Source organism: Stegostoma tigrinum, chromosome 7 (assembly GCF_030684315.1).
Source record: "Stegostoma tigrinum isolate sSteTig4 chromosome 7, sSteTig4.hap1, whole genome shotgun sequence".
In the NCBI taxonomy this organism is placed as follows: Eukaryota; Metazoa; Chordata; class Chondrichthyes; order Orectolobiformes; family Stegostomatidae; genus Stegostoma; species Stegostoma tigrinum.
In genome coordinates this window covers 7530518-7548021 of record NC_081360.1, presented here as the reverse complement: position 1 = coordinate 7548021, position 17504 = coordinate 7530518, and the positions used below count along the sequence as shown (strand labels likewise).

The window sequence follows — 17504 nt, the reverse complement described above, 5'->3', positions numbered from 1 at the left end:
CTTTGGTGTGCATATCACTAAAGGTGGCAGATCAGACAGATAAGGTGTTTAAGAAGGTATAGTGATTGTAGCAAGGTCAGCTGGACCTCATAGAATATGGGGCTTGAGTTATAGGGAGAAGCTGAATAGGCAGGGGCTTTGTCCTCTGAAGCTTTGGAGGCTGTGCGGTGACCTAATAGTGTTTAATAAAATTATGAGGGGCTGAAAAGGGTGAATAGCAAAGGTCTTTTTCCCGGGGTGAGGGAGTCCAAAACTAGCAAGCATAGGTTTAAAGACCAAGGGCAAAACTTACCCTGGGTCATCGTGGCGGCAACTTAGAAGGGCCCTTTAGGACAGCAGTAGCGTTCTGCCTCTGGGCCAGGAATGCCGAGTTGTAGTCCCACCTTCTCCGGGTGTAATAACACTCTCAACAGGTTGATTAGAAAAATGTCACATCTGCAAGACTTCTCATCACCAAGGTCAAACTGTTATTGTTAGGTTTATCCTTAAACTTTTTGTTTCATGTTGAACAACGGTGTAATTTTCCTGTCCTCATCCACCATGTAGCTGAGGGAAAACGTTTTCAGGCAGAGAGTAGTGCATGTATGGAATGACCTGCTAGATGAAGAGCTGGAAGTGGATAAAATTACATCATTTAAAAGGCACCTTGGTTATATGAATAGGAAGAGTGCAGAGCAATATGGGCCAAATGCCGACAAATGAGACTAGGTTAGATTGGTATGTCTGGTTGGTGTCAACAAGTTGGACCAAAGGGTCCATTTCCGTGATGTACAACTGAATGCCTTGCTATCATCAAAGTGACTTGATTGATTGATTGTTTGCTTATTGTCATGTCTACCGAAGTACAGTCAAAAACTTTGTATACGAGCAGTACAGGCACATCGTATTGAGCAAGGATGTACAGATCAAAAAGACTTAGGGGCATACAAATTATATATAAAGGGAGTGCACTAGACTCCAGGTCGGCCCACAGCAAAACCTCAAATAATAGCTAAACCTCGGTCAAATGCTTAAAATTTTCTTCAAGTTGCCAACACTGTAATTGATGACAGTATGGGGACCTGAGACAGCAAAAGAGTCCTACTTGAATGAAATTGAATAATATCATTCATAGACCGGTATCCAAGAAGTTATCTTGGAAAGTCCATCTACATCTGGTTTGAAACAGTTAAAGTTGCTTAGCAAATCAAAATCAGAACCAATTAAGATAAATGTCTGGTTAAATGGTCATCTGGTTCTAAGTTAGTCTTTGCATGGTGCTTCGCTTGGAGCAGCAGTTGGGAAAACCCACAGCAGCAGCCAAGGAGTGGGGTCACAGTAACTGGTAAGCCTAGAAATCTTGTGCAGTGTAAATAAAGCAGGAACAATGCAAGAATTTTCAGTGCAGCTCCTGTTGACATCATAACTTCAAAAGGTGAAAATGGCTCTGAGTACTGGGCACCTGGCAATTACTGCTTAACTTTCTCTTATCCCACAGTTTTAGAGCAGTGGGAACTTAGATCCAGATAGCTTTTTCATAACTTTCGTGATAGAGTAGGAAGTCTAACAAAACTAGATGAATAATTCTAGTCTAAGGTGTTAATTGTAAGTTTAAGGGATATCAGGAGAGGCGAGCCAAGTGGAATGTGTAGCTTGTCATAGTGGGGAGTCCTTTAGGCTGCCAGTGTCCTAGATGGCAGCACAATGGCTCAGTGGTTAGCACTGCTGCCTCACAGCACCAGGGACCTGGGTTTGATTCCACCCTCGGGTAACTGTCTGTGTGGAGTTTGCACATTCTCCCCGTGTCTGTGTGGGTTTCCTCCAGGTACTCCGGTTTCCTCCCACAGTCCAAAGATGTGCAGGCTAGATGGATTGGCCGTGCTAAATTGCCCGTAATGTTAGGGGAAATGTAGATTAGGTTGATTGGGTCTGTGTGGGATGCTCCGTGGGTCGGCATGGACTTGTTGGGCCGAAGGGCCTGTTTCCACACTGTAGGGGTTCTATGATGACCACAAGTGCAGGAAGTGCTCCCAGCTGCAGAATCTGGACCTCTGGGTTCAGAGCTTGAGCAATGGTTGGGGACACTGTGGCACATTCATGAGGCTGAGAGTTATATGGATAGCACATTTAGACAGGTGGTCACACCACAGCTCAAGGAACTAGAGGGAAGAAAGGAACGGGTGACCACCAGACAGTCCAGAAAGAACAGGCCAGCAGTACTGGAATTCCCCGGAGTCCCATTTGCTAACTGGTGTTCCATTTTGGAAGCTGACGAAGGAATGCAATTGGAGGCAAGCTTCTGGCACCATATGCAGCTTTACTGTAGGGGCTGGAGAAGGAGAAAGAAGAAAGGTAGATCAATAATGTTAGGGTATTCTTTAGGGGAACAGATAGGCATTTCTGTAGCCAAAGATGTGACTCCAGATTTGCTGTATTGCCTCCCTGGTGCCTGGATTAGGGATGTTGGTTAAGGGCATCCTGAAGGGGGAGGATCATGAGTTAGAGGTTGTCGTACATGTTGGTACCAATGATGTGGGCAAAGTGAGGAATAAGGTCTTGCTTCAAGAATTCAGGAAGACAACCAAATTAAAAAGCACGATCTCAATGGTTGTAATCTCCGGATTACTCACAGAACCATGTGTTAACGAGTTCAGAAATAGGAAAATAAGACATGTGAATGCGTGGCTCAAGGATTGGTGCAGGAGGAAGGATCTGAGATTCCTGGATCACTGGACCATTTCTTGGGACGGTGGGACATGTACAAACAGGACAGTCTGCACCTGAACCACACTTGGACAAACATCCTAGCAAAAAGGTTTGCTACTGCTATTGGGAGGAGTTTAAACTAGTCTGGCAGGGGACACAGAATATTGATGAAACAGAGTCACACCATGCTACAGCACAGGAAGCAAGTCACAGTGAGTTCAGCTATGTTGAGTGCCAAGATGTAAGACAAGGCTGGATGGTCTTTAATCGTAGCAGTACAGTAGCTAAAACAGATGAGTTAATGGCTTAAATTGACACATGCAAGTATGAGATTGTTGCCATCACAGAAACACGGTTGAGGGAAAGGCTAAACTGGCAACTTAACATTCCAGGCTATAGGATCTGTAAATGAGACCCAGGAGGGTGTAAAAAGGGTGGTGGTGATGCACTACTAATTAAGGAGTCAATTACTACAAAAAGATAATAAAATGTGAGGCTGGATGAACACAGCAGGCCAAGTAGCATCTCAGGAGCACAAAAGCTGACGTTTCGGGCCTAGACCCTTCATCAGCTCTCTGATGAAGGGTCTAGGCCCGAAACGTCAGCTTTTGTGCTCCTGAGATGCTGCTTGGCCTGCTGTGTTCATCCAGCCTCACATTTTATTATCTTGGAATCTCCAGCATCTGCAGTTCCCATTATCTCTGATACTACAAAAAGATGTTATTTTGGAACGGTCCTCAAATAAGGTTTTGTAGATTGAACTTAGGAATGTTAAGGCGGCAGCTACTTTATTGAGTGTATTATTATCCCCAAGGAGTCAGCAGGAAACAGAGAAGCAATTACGTAGACAGTTCACTGTGACTTACACCATTTGTTGTAGCATGATGTGTCATTCTAAGAGTAATAATCGGGTAATTATACCAGGGGATTTCAACTTTTCCAACATAAATTGGGACAACTACAGTGTTAAGGGTTTAGAGGGGTGGATTTCTTGAAATGTATCTAGGGGAGTCTTTTGTATCAATACATAGAAGGCCCAACAAGGGACAGCACAGAGCTAGATCTGATTCTGTGGAAAGAAGCCGGACAAGTGTTTGACGTGGCAATGGGGGAACGTTTAGGCAACAACAACCACAACATGGCACGGTTCAAATCTGTTCTGGACAAGGAAAAAGATAGCCAGCAAAAGATGGCTTTAGATTGAGGGAACGGTAGATTTTCTTGAAATAAAGCAGGATCTTGACACAGTAGACTGAGAACAGCTCCTTGCAGTTAAATCTATCGTGAAGCAGGGGTCAGCATTCAAAAAGGACCTCGCTGCAGTACAGGTCAAACATATATCTATCAGAAGAAAATGTAGGAGCAATAAGTTAATTGAACTGTAGGTGTCCAGGACAATTTAAGGCTCAATAAAGAAGAGCAGCAGGGGTTTTAGCAAGTCCAAAGGGAGCACTTCACTGCAGCCCGAGAGGAATACAGGAAGTATAGGAGGCAACTTAAGAACGCAATTAGAAGAGCAAAAAGGCACCATGAAAAAGAACTTGCGAACGGGATTAGGAGGAAGCTGCAGAATATTGCAAGGGTGTTAAATTAATATTTCTCTGCAGTCTTCACTCTGGAAAAGAAGAACATAGGTACGGAATTCAGGGAAAGGGACTGTGAGGAGCTTGTACTTTGACATAGAGGATGAGAAGGTATTAAGGGCTCTACTGGGCTTACACACAAATACCCTAGCCTGAATGAATTGCAACCTAGGCTGCTGTGGAGGCGAGGCAACCTAGGTTGCAAGGACTCTGACTAAAATTTTTAAATCCTCTCTGGCCACAGAGGAAATGCCACAGGACTGAAAGATGCCTAATGTGGTTCCACTTTTTAAAGAGGGGTGATGGAGATGAATCAGTAAATCACTGACTGGTCAGTGTCATGTCAGTGGTAGGGCAACTGCTGGAGAAAATTCTGAAGGGGAGAATTAATACCCACTTGGAAGGGGACAGGTTAATTAGGGATAATGAACATGGCTTTGTCAGAGAGAGGTCATGCCTAACAAATTTGTTAACATTTTTCAAAAACATGATCAAATGTGTGGATGATGGAAGTTCAATTGACATAATTTATATGGATTTTAGGAAAGCTTTTGTCAAGGTCCCACAAGAGAGATTGATTGAAAAGGTTAAAGCACATGGAATTGAGGAAAACTTGGCAAGTTCATTCAGAAACTGGCTTAGTAGCAGGATACAAAGGGTAGTTGTAAAAATGCTGTTCAAATGACTGAATGCCGGCGTCCAGCGGTGTACCCCAAGGATCAGTACTGGGACCCTTATTGTTTGTTAAATACAGAAATTATACTGATGAAAATATGGAGGGAATGTTAAGTAAATTATCAACTGAAACCATGATTCATACTTGTTAATAGCAAAGATGGTTATAGGTTACAGGAAGATCTAGATGGTTTGGTCAGATGAACAGAGCAGTGGCAGATGGCATTTAACTGTGACAAGTGGAGATGATGCACTTTGGAAAAAGAAACAAGATGAGGGAATAATTAATAAATGGCAGGATACTTGGGTAGATTAGAGGAAGACAGGGATCTTGGGGTAATTATTCACAGATCCCTTAAGTCCGCACAGGACAGTTAAGAAGGCATATCATCAGTCGAGCAAGGAGGCAATGTTATAGTTGTACAGAGCGTTGGTTAGGTTATAGCTGTGTACTGTATACTGGAGTACAGGTCTGATCACCTCACTACAGGAAGTATGTAATAGCACTAGAGGCAATACAGAGGAGATGTTATAGAACATAGAACATAGAACAGTACAGCACAGAACAGGCCCTTCAGCCCACAATGTTGTGCCGACCATTGATCCTCATGGATGCACCCTCAAATTTCTGTGACCATATGCATGTCCAGCAGTCTCTTAAATGACCCCAATGACCTTGCTTCCACAACTGCTGCTGGCAACGCATTCCATGCTCTCACAACTCTCTGCGTAAAGAACCTGCCTCTGACATCCCCTCTATACTTTCCACCAACCAGCTTAAAACTATGACCCCTCGTGCTAGCCATTTCTGCCCTGGGAAATAGTCTCTGGCTATCGACTCTATCTATGCCTCAAATTTTGTGCAAGACTTCAGCTAGGCTGAGAACCTACACCAGGGAACCTTTACAGATTAGGGAACAACATCTGTTCTGGTCTCTTAATAAGATGCAGCTAGTTCAGTTATCAATGACCATAGTAAAAGGCTCAGGCCCAAGTTTGATAGGTTGTGAGAGATTCAGCTAGATTGGCTCAAAGATCTTTAATTAGAAAACGGCTGCCTGAGTGAAGTCCTAAGTGAATACCAGGAAACCTTCCAGAAAGATTTAGGGACTGTTCGTAGAGCCTAGCCCACCTTGCTTGTTGACCAGTAACCAATTCCTTGATTCTCTAATGTCCACCCAGTGCCATTTGCTTCAGGGGCAAAATACAGGCAGCAATCAGAAGGCTGGAAGGTGAAGGAAACAGCAAACCAGTTCAATTTGCAGAATGGGCAGCACCAATTGTACCAACTTTTGAAGACCAATGGATCAGTTCACATTTTAGGGGATTTTAAACAAACAATAAACTGTATTTCAGAGTTGGATAAATACCCAATCCCTCAGCTAGAGGAACTGTGTGCAAAGCTGGAGGAGGGTGGTGGGGATGGGCTGTCTTTCACAAAGCTGGACATGAGCCATGCTTACTAGCAATTACATTTAAACCAGGATTCCGAGGTATGTTACAACTAATACCCACAAGGGCTTGTATCAATATATCGAGACTGCCATCTGGAGTACTGTCAGCCTTTGAAATTTTTTAGTGGACGATTGAGAGCATTTTGCAAGATCTACCTCAGGTCGCCAGTTACCTTGATAATGTCCTGCTAACAGGGAAAATTCATAAGGAACACGTGGAGATCTTGGATATAGACGACAGGCTCCCAAATCTATCCAGGAGATTAGATCATTCTTGGGCTGGTTAATTATTATGTAAAGTTCATACAAAGCCTGGCTGCCCTTCACGAAACTGGACATGAGCCATGCTTACCTGCAATTGCATTTAAACCCAGGATTCCCAGGAAAGAGTCAGCCTCAGAAATGGTCACATAGCCAATCCCTCATTTCCAAGGAAGTAAAGAAACAGCTACCACCCTCAAAGGTATTGGCATGCTGTGATCCCAAGAAAGGTCAGGTATTGACATGTGATGGCTTCCAGTATGGCGTCAGTGTCAAATTAGCTCATTGGTGACCCAACGGAGGGGAACACCCAAGAGCATATATATCCAGGACTATGGCTATTGCAAAGCGTAAATATGCCCAGATAGAAAAAGAGGATTGGTGGTTATATTTGGAATCAGGAAGTTCCACCAATATCTTTATGAAAGAAAAATGTGAAATAATCATGGACTACAAACCTCTACTTGGTCTGCTCAAAGAGTACGAAGCAATGCTGCCCAGCTTCGGGTCACATTTAGTGGTGGGCTCTAATTCTAAGTGTTTATACATCGGAACACCATCTGGGAGGCCAAATTGCAAATGTGAATGCTTTGAGCTGCCTCCCATTAGCAGGTACGCCACTGGTGGTACCCAGTGGAAGAGTCTGTAATTATATTAAATTTTCTAGACAGTCACCAGTCACAGCTGACAATATCAGATTTTGGACACAAAAAAACCCAGTCCTTTCAAAACTGAAACAACTGGTATTAATGCGGAAAACCAGAAGTCAGTAACAACTAGAACTGAAGCCTTTTTGGGCCTAGAGAAACCAACTCACAATAGAGGACATCATATTAATATGGGGAGCAATACTGCTTATCCCAAAGCAAAGTTCACTGTCAGATTCTGGCTGAGCTCCGGCAGGGCCATCCAGGTGTCTCCAAAATGAAGATTTTGGCAAGAACTTATGTTCAATGGCCAGGCCTGGATGCAGACATAGCTGCGTCAGAGGAGAAATGCCCAGAGTGCCAACAAGGACAAAAATCAACACAGGAGCTCCCCTACACTCATGGCTGGGTAAACCTTAGAATTGATTGCACGTTGACTGTGCAGGACCTTTCATGGGTTCAGTATTCTCAGTTAGCATAAACAAGTACTCAAAGTGGCTGGATGTGCATAGACTTCATTTGTCAAGCACAATAGAAAAACTGCATGCATCTTTTGCGACACTCAGAGCTGTGAAGGAATTGGTAAGGACAGCTCTATATCATCAATCATCCAATGGCCTGGCAGAAAGAGATGTCCAAACTTTGATGGATGGCTTGAAAAAATGGCCTACAGCCTCACTAGCTATCAAGCTGTCAAGGTTCTTATTTGATTATAGGACCACCTTACATGCAACTGCAGGGACAGTGGCTACAGAGTTGCTAATGGGCAGAAGACTTCACATCAGGTTAAGTCTGATGTCCCCAGACTGGCAGAGTCGACGGGATCAGGAGCTTCAATGCCAGACACAAGACTTCACCAAGTGAGAGAGACAGTTTCATACATGGTATGAAGTTTGGTCTCAGAATCATGGAAATAGCTCTGCATAGGTCAGACGTATGGATGACGCAAAGTCAGGACCAGTGACATATGAAATTTTGGGCAGATGAGACAGTCCTGAATAACAAAGTGTGTACCACATGAAAACCGCAAATTTGCAAATATTGTAGGAGCAAAACACGCCCTGCCCCTCAAAACATTTGAAATTGCATCTGGAATCCTTGGATTCACCCTTTCCATTAAGTATTGTCGATTCCTCCAAATCAGAGACAGACATGACGGAAGTCGCCACCTCTATGCCTTTGCCGCCAGAAGAGTGAAATTCTACCAAGACACTCATGGGTCAGTGGTGAGCCCCCTATGCATTACATGCTATCCGTTTCAGTTGCTGCGACAGAGGATCCTGACCTGGCACTAAATCATCCCAGAAGGCTCTACAAGAAAAAGGACCGGCCTATGTCTTTGGACTGAGAAGGGGAGGGATGTAGTGGATGTAACAAGGTCAGCCAGCTGGACCTCATAGAATCTGAATTCCCTACTTGGACCACATTTACAGCCCCAATCAGCAAGACCTGACTGACATATAAACAGAGTGAGTGGCAGAGATACTCTGATGTCTGACTCTGAATGAGACAGTACTAAAGGCAAGGACTGTTCATATATAAATAAAGAGTGACTTTGTGACAGGATATGGGACTCTGCAGAGTTACTTCAGAAGGTTAACGGAACACAGGTAGTTCTTGCATGACGTGATAGTTGCATTCTTGCGTGACGCTGCACTATAGAAAATTGCGCTACAGGGAAATTGCTATATCTGGACAGCAAGAAGTTCACGTTAGCCAAACGGTGACCACTATTCATCAATTGCGTAACAGCCAATCTGTGTTAACAAAACACGCATTATACCAGAACTACCTGTACTTGTATTTTATACTTCAGCTAATGAAGGCAAGAGCAAGGAGGTTATGCTGGACCAGCGTTAGTGACAAATGGAGCACTGCAAGCAGTTCTGCTCACTACCTTATAGGAAGGATATGATTGTACAAGAAAGGTTACAGAAGAGATTTACCAGGATGCTGCCTGGGCTGGAGGGCCTGAATTATGAGGAAAGGTTCAGTAGACTGACATTGGTTTCTTTGAGCAGTAAAGGTTGAGGGGACGTCTAACAGAGGCGCATAAGATTGAGGGGTATAATTGAAGTGGGCAGGATTGCTTTTGTCCCAACAGTAGATGAGTCTATAACCAAGGGGCACAGATTTGAGGTAAGAGGTAGAAGGCTAAGGGCAGAGTTGAGAAGAAACCTTTTGATTTAAATTGGGAATCCGAAACACATTGTCTGAAAGGGCAGTTGCTCAGAAACTGTTAAAACATTTAAGCTAATAAAATGTGAGGCTGGATGAACACAGCAGGCCAAGCAGCATCTCAGGAGCACAAAAGCTGACGTTTCGGGCCTAGACCCTTCATCAGAGAGGGGGATGGGGGGAGGGGACTGGAATAAATAGGGAGAGAGGGGGAGGCGGACCGAAGATGGAGAGTAAAGAAGATAGGTGGAGAGAGTGTAGGTGGGGAGGTAGGGAGGGGATAGGTTAGTCCAGGGAAGACGGACAGGTCAAGGAGGTGGGATGAGGTTAGTAGGTAGTGGGGGGTGCGGCTAGGGGTGGGAGGAAGGGATGGGTGAGAGGAAGAACCGGTTAGGGAGGCAGCGACAGGTTGGACTGGTTTTGGGATGCAGTGGGTGGGGGGGAAGAGCTGGGCTGGTTGTGTGGTGCAGTGGGGGGAGGGGACGAACTGGGCTGGTTGAGGGATGCAGTAGGGGAAGGGGAGATTTTGAAACTGGTGAAGTCCACATTGATACCATATGGCTGCAGGGTTCCCAGGCGGAATATGAGTTGCTGTTCCTGCAACCTTCGGGTGGCATCATTGTGGCAGTGCAGGAGGCCCATGATGGACATGTCATCAAGAGAATGGGAGGGGGAGTGGAAATGGTTTGCGACTGGGAGGTGCAGTTGTTTTTTGCGAACTGAGCGGAGGTGTTCTGCAAAGCGGTCCCCAAGCCTCCGCTTGGTTTCCCCAATGTAGAGGTAGCCGCACCGGGTACAGTGGATGCAGTATACCACATTGGCAGATGTGCAGGTGAACCTCTGCTTGATGTGGAATGTCATCTTGGGGCCTGGGATGGGGGTGAGGGAGGAGGTGTGGGGACAAGTGTAGCATTTCCTGCGGTTGCAGGGGAAGGTGCCGGGTGTGGTGGGGTTGGAGGGCAGTGTGGAGCGAACAAGGGAGTCACGGAGAGAGTGGTCTCTCCGGAAAGCAGACAGGGGAGGGGATGGAAAAATGTCTTGGGTGGTGGGGTCGGATTGTAAATGGCGGAAGTGTCGGAGGATAATGCGTTGTATCCGGAGGTTGGTAGGGTGGTGTGTGAGAACGAGGGGGATCCTCTTGGGGCGGTTGTGGCGGGGGCGGGGTGTGAGGGATGTGTCGCGGGAAATGCGGGAGGCGCGGTCAAGGGCGTTCTCGATCACCGTGGGGGGAAAGTTGCGGTCCTTAAAGAACTTGGACATCTGGGATGTGCGGGAGTGGAATGTCTTGTCATGGGAGCAGATGCGGCGGAGGCGGAGGAATTGGGAATAGGGGATGGAATTTTTGCAGGAGGGTGGGTGGGAGGACGTGTATTCTAGGTAGCTGTGGGAGTCGGTGGGCTTGAAATGGACATCAGTTACAAGCTGGTTGCCTGAGATGGAGACTGAGAGGTCCAGGAAGGTGAGGGATGTGCTGGAGATGGCCCAGGTGAACTGAAGGTTGGGGTGGAAGGTGTTGGTGAAGTGGATGAACTGTTCGAGCTCCTCTGGGGAGCAAGAGGCGGCGCCGATACAGTCATCAATGTACCGGAGGAAGAGGTGGGGTTTGGGGCCTGTGTAGGTGCGGAAGAGGGACTGTTCCACGTAACCTACAAAGAGGCAGGCATAGCTGGGGCCCATGCGGGTGCCCATGGCCACCCCCTTAGTCTGTAGGAAGTGGGAGGAGTCAAAAGAGAAGTTGTTGAGTGTGAGGACGAGTTCAGCTAGGCGGATGAGAGTGTCGGTGGAGGGGGACTGGTCGGGCCTGCGGGACAGGAAGAAGCGGAGGGCCTTGAGGCCATCTCCATGCGGAATGCAGGTGTACAGGGACTGGACGTCCATGGTGAATATGAGGTGTTGGGGGCCAGGGAATTGGAAGTCCTGGAGGAGGTGGAGGGCGTGGGTGGTGTCACGGACGTAGGTGGGGAGTTCCTGGACCAAAGGGGAGAAAATGGAGTCCAGATAGGTGGAGATGAGTTCGGTGGGGCAGGAGCAGGCTGAGACGATGGGTCGACCAGGGCAGGCAGGTTTGTGGATTTTGGGAAGGAGATAGAAACGGGCCGTGCGGGGTTGGGGAACAATGAGGTTGGAGGCTGTGGGTGGGAGGTCCCCTGAGGTGATGAGGTCATGGTCCAGGAACTCCCCACCTACGTCCGTGACACCACCCACGCCCTCCACCTCCTCCAGGACTTCCAATTCCCTGGCCCCCAACACCTCATATTCACCATGGACGTCCAGTCCCTGTACACCTGCATTCCGCATGGAGATGGCCTCAAGGCCCTCCGCTTCTTCCTGTCCCGCAGGCCCGACCAGTCCCCCTCCACCGACACTCTCATCCGCCTAGCTGAACTCGTCCTCACACTCAACAACTTCTCTTTTGACTCCTCCCACTTCCTACAGACTAAGGGGGTGGCCATGGGCACCCGCATGGGCCCCAGCTATGCCTGCCTCTTTGTAGGTTACGTGGAACAGTCCCTCTTCCGCACCTACACAGGCCCCAAACCCCACCTCTTCCTCCGGTACATTGATGACTGTATCGGCGCCGCCTCTTGCTCCCCAGAGGAGCTCGAACAGTTCATCCACTTCACCAACACCTTCCACCCCAACCTTCAGTTCACCTGGGCCATCTCCAGCACATCCCTCACCTTCCTGGACCTCTCAGTCTCCATCTCAGGCAACCAGCTTGTAACTGATGTCCATTTCAAGCCCACCGATTCCCACAGCTACCTAGAATACACCTCCTCCCACCCACCCTCCTGCAAAAATTCCATCCCCTATTCCCAATTCCTCCGCCTCCGCCGCATCTGCTCCCATGACAAGACATTCCACTCCCGCACATCCCAGATGTCCAAGTTCTTTAAGGACCGCAACTTTCCCCCCACGGTGATCGAGAACGCCCTTGACCGCGCCTCCCGCATTTCCCGCGACACATCCCTCACACCCCGCCCCCGCCACAACCGCCCCAAGAGGATCCCCCTCGTTCTCACACACCACCCTACCAACCTCCGGATACAACACATTATCCTCCGACACTTCCGCCGTTTACAATCCGACCCCACCACCCAAGACATTTTTCCATCCCCTCCCCTGTCTGCTTTCCGGAGAGACCACTCTCTCCGTGACTCCCTTGTTCGCTCCACACTGCCCTCCAACCCCACCACACCCGGCACCTTCCCCTGCAACCGCGGGAAATGCTACACTTGTCCCCACACCTCCTCCCTCACCCCCATCCCAGGCCCCAAGATGACATTCCACATCAAGCAGAGGTTCACCTGCACATCTGCCAATGTGGTATACTGCATCCACTGTACCCGGTGCGGCTTCCTCTACATTGGGGAAACCAAGCGGAGGCTTGGGGACCGCTTTGCAGAACACCTCCGCTCAGTTCGCAAAAAACAACTGCACCTCCCAGTCGCAAACCATTTCCACTCCCCCTCCCATTCTCTTGATGACATGTCCATCATGGGCCTCCTGCACTGCCACAATGATGCCACCCGAAGGTTGCAGGAACAGCAACTCATATTCCGCCTGGGAACCCTGCAGCCATATGGTATCAATGTGGACTTCACCAGTTTCAAAATCTCCCCTTCCCCTACTGCATCCCTCAACCAGCCCAGTTCGTCCCCTCCCCCCACTGCACCACACAACCAGCCCAGCTCTTCCCCCCCACCCACTGCATCCCAAAACCAGTCCAACCTGTCTCTGCCTCCCTAACCGGTTCTTCCTCTCACCCATCCCTTCCTCCCACCCCTAGCCGCACCCCCCACTACCTACTAACCTCATCCCACCTCCTTGACCTGTCCGTCTTCCCTGGACTAACCTATCCCCTCCCTACCTCCCCACCTACACTCTCTCCACCTATCTTCTTTACTCTCCATCTTCGGTCCACCTCCCCCTCTCTCCCTATTTATTCCAGTCCCCTCCCCCCATCCCCCTCTCTGATGAAGGGTCTAGGCCCGAAACGTCAGCTTTTGTGCTCCTGAGATGCTGCTTGGCCTGCTGTGTTCATCCAGCCTCACATTTTATTATCTTGGAATCTCCAGCATCTGCAGTTCCCATTATCTCTAAAACATTTAAGCAGTACTTATATATTCATTTCAATTGCTATAGTGGCCATGGCTGCAACTGGAAAATGGAATTTGAATAATCAGTTGAATGGTATGGACACAATGGGTCAAATGGGGCTCTTTCTGTGTTATAAACATCCATGAGTCCATAAATGTTGGGACATAAATGGGTTTGAAAGCCGATAAATCCCAAGAGCCTGATAACCTATATCCTAGACCACTGAAGGTGGTGGCTATGGAAATAATGGATGCATTGACTGTCATCTTCTCAAATACTGTACATTCTGAAACAAACACAATAGATCGGAAGGTGGCAAATTAACCTTACTTTTGAAAAATTATGAGGGAGAAAACTGGGGAATACAGACCAGTGAGCCTAAGATTAGAAGTGGGATAAATGTTGGTATCTGTTATAAAACAAGTGCTAATGGAGCACTTAGAAAATATCAGCTGGTTAACACAAAGTCACCTTGGATTTATGAGATGGAAATTATGTTTGACATATCTACTGAAGCTTTTTGAAGACATAACCAGTAAAAGATAAAGGGACAAACAATGAATGTGGTCTATTTGGATTTTCAGAAAGACTTTTATAAAGTCCCATATATGAGTTGAATGTATGAGGAAATCAAGTGTACTGTAATGGAATGAGAATTGGTTTAAACAGATAAGAAACAGAGTAAGAATAAATTGGTCTTTGAGAGTGGAAGGTGGTGGCAGCAGGGATCAGTGCTTGGGCCCTGGCTATTTACAACATATGTCACCAAAATGGATAACGGAGCAAAATGTACATTTCTAAAATATGCTGATGACGCAAAACTAGATAGGATTGTAATCAGTGACAAGAATATAGGGAGGCTCCAACGTCATTTAGGTAAGTTGAGTGAGTGGACAAATACATGCCAGGTGCAGTATAAAATGGATAGGTGTGAAGGTGTCTGATTTGGTAGTAAAAACAAAATAGCAGAATATCATTTAACTAGTAATACTTTGTGATATGTCTACGTACAATGAGACTCGGGCATCCTTGCATACAGGCCACTAAAAGCCAGAATGCAGGTGCAGAGAGCAGTCAGCAAGGCAAATGATGTGTTCAATGCAAGCAAGTTTCAGTACAGGAGCATGTAAGTCTTACTGCACCTGCATAGAACTTGGTGAGTATTATGTGCAGCTTTGGTCTCCTTACCCAATAAAATTTTATTTGCCATAGGGGGAATGCGCCAAAGATTCATCAGACTGATTTCGAGGATGTCAGGTTTGTCCTTGTGTGGAAAGATTGAGTCAACTAGGCCTGTATTTACTAGAAGAACAAGAGGGGATTTCATTGAATCATTCAAAATTCTGAAGAAACTGGGTGCAGGGATGATCTCTGTACTGGATCTTCTACCAAAAGCAAGAGTTCATGCTCTCAGGATATATGGTAAGGCACGTTGGGCTGAGAGGAGGAGGGAATTCCTACACAGAAGTCTCTGGATGTGAAGTCACTAAACATATTTACAGCAGAGATTTCCAGAAGCTAAAATCAGTCGTATGAAAAGAGAGCAGGAGCATAGCAATTAGATACAGAATCAGACATGATCATATTGAATAACAAAATTGGCTTAATGGGCCAAATGACCTGCTTCTGCTCCTGGTTTCTATTATTCTAATTTTTAATTTCTAGCCCATCCAGTACCTTAAAACCTCCTCATTCATGACGACTTTGGCAACATCATCTTCTGTGGTAAAAAGGAATGCAAAATACCAATTTAGCACCTCAGCCAAAACCTTTGCCTCAATACAGAAATCCATAATCAGCCACACTGTACTTTTATGCAACTATATAAATGCCTGTAGAAGACAGCTGAATTCTCTGTGATGTTGGCCACCAGTCTCTTCTCATACTCTCCCTTTGCTTCTCATTTCTTTCGTACATTTCATCTCTGAACTTTGTATCTTCAACCTGTTTCTCACTTTTCTGCTTCACCTTACTCTTTATCACTTTTGGCACACAGGAAACTTGAGCTTTGTTTTTATCTTCTTCCCTCGCAGGAACTTACCTCGACTGTACGATATCTAATCAGTCTCCTCTTTAAGACAGCCCGGCCTGTCACTGTAAACTGTGCAATATTTAAATTTCAACAATGTGACGCATAAAATTGAAACGTCAGCTTATGGTGCCACAATTTGGTATGAAGTCAATGGTTTACTATGATTTTGTATGTAAGGGTCAGGTTCCTCCTATGTTTAATGATTGAATGACATCTGAAAGAGTGGCTATACCAAACTGGTGGATGTGGCAGTGGCTTACTAGGATTTTTGGGCAAATTTGTTCTATAATTTAAAAGAAAATTAAGGTATTCCTTTATTCTTCATTTTTCTCACGTCTTACCATTATCAGTTCACTCTGGTTAGCAAGGCCAGAGGTCTTGTTTTCCAGCCTCAAAGATAGATTTGGATGTGCGCTAGGTTAAACACTGGCCTTTCAACTTTGGAATTTGGATCAAACCCAGCCCAAAATGAGACAATTAAAATCTCCTCTGTCTGATGACTCCAACAGTCTGACACAAAATGAGCTTGGCAGTCACAATCTAGTTCCTAGAGACCTTACTTTGGCATAAACCAACAATCTGTTCCCAAAGACAAAGGATGTTAAATTGTCACTGTTGTTTCTTGGGTCACAATTCTGAATCTCAATTTCACATTAAACATGTTCTACTTAAGAGATGCTTAATCCTGATAGTAAAATGGGCCATCACCTCTTAAATGCCTTGAAACTTTTCATTCACAGAGCTTGTGGCAACATGAAATATCTGTATCACAACTCTACTCTCCGATGTATCCAGATTGCAGGTGCAAACTCACTCCACTACAATTTGTTGTGCACATCAGTATAACTCAGTTCTTTTCAGGGTTTTCTTCCATATTTTGGTGTTAAATGTTTGACATTCACTTTTGTTTCATCAATCTGGTTCTCCTCCAAAGTCTGCAGGCTTGGAGGAACTAATACAGGAGTATTCAATAGAGTCCATATTCTTGAGCAAGACAGACTTTGAATGAACTGAATAAATTACACATTTTCAAAATTGCTTGGGTATTCAGTGGTACAAAAGTTGAAGAAACACTAGGAGAGATGGAATGCACGTTAAAACATTATGGGCCTCATTTGTTCCCAATAAACCTGTTGGTTCACTTCAATTGTGCAAGTGACTTCATCAGGTCAAAGACTGGAAATTAAATTGTATGAGGAAGCCAGTGTAATTGGCTACAAACGGAATTGAAGCAGTTGCGGAATGGTGTCCCAGAATCGATTTAACCTGCATAGGGATAGACTGCAGTGTCAACATGCATACATCATCTGGTGGTGAAATGGTGAACTGCCTTTCAATTCTACAGTTCAAACACCCTGCCTCCCATTATCCCGGATCTGTATATTTCCTTTATGTAGGGTGGGATGATATTCCCAAGCGGCCAACAACAGTGATCAGGAGAAAATCTCCTAATTTTGGAAGATCGGAATAAAAACCAAACACAGTTAGGAATTTTCACTGATCCACATGCAAAATTAACTACAGCATGTCAGGCCGGCTACATCTCATGAGCCATGTTAAAATTGCAGGGTTTTAATCAGTGCTATCGGTAGCCAAAGTCAAAATTAGATAAGGTACATAATTCTGTCTTGCACTGTGAAACTTTCACTGAAGATATTGTCAATAAGCAGAAGAAAGTGTTCTATTTTTGGAGTGATACCTTGTTTCATCATGCGGATCCCTCCATCCTGCATCTTTTCCCATAGTCCATAACACTGACTTCCCTTCTCACATAAGACGGTGCCATTGTCCCGATTAATACGTTCCTCACTGATGCCCTGAGGTTCAGAGCGAGAATACGAATCTTTAAAGGCACAAAGCCGCTCGCCACTCTGGGCACCTAGGAAAA

At 45.9% G+C, this 17504-nt stretch overlaps 1 protein-coding gene across 2 annotated transcripts in view; it reads right to left on the bottom strand.

Moving 5' to 3' along the window:
- Nucleotides 1-17504, bottom strand: part of bmpr2b (bone morphogenetic protein receptor, type II b (serine/threonine kinase)) — a 302395-nt gene that overhangs the window by 153309 nt on the left and 131582 nt on the right. For both annotated transcript variants that reach the window (XM_048533673.2, XM_059647027.1), the window contains exon 2: nt 17316-17495. In XM_048533673.2, the coding sequence (XP_048389630.1) occupies nt 17316-17495 (180 nt within the window). The remainder of the gene's footprint in view (nt 1-17315; nt 17496-17504) is intronic.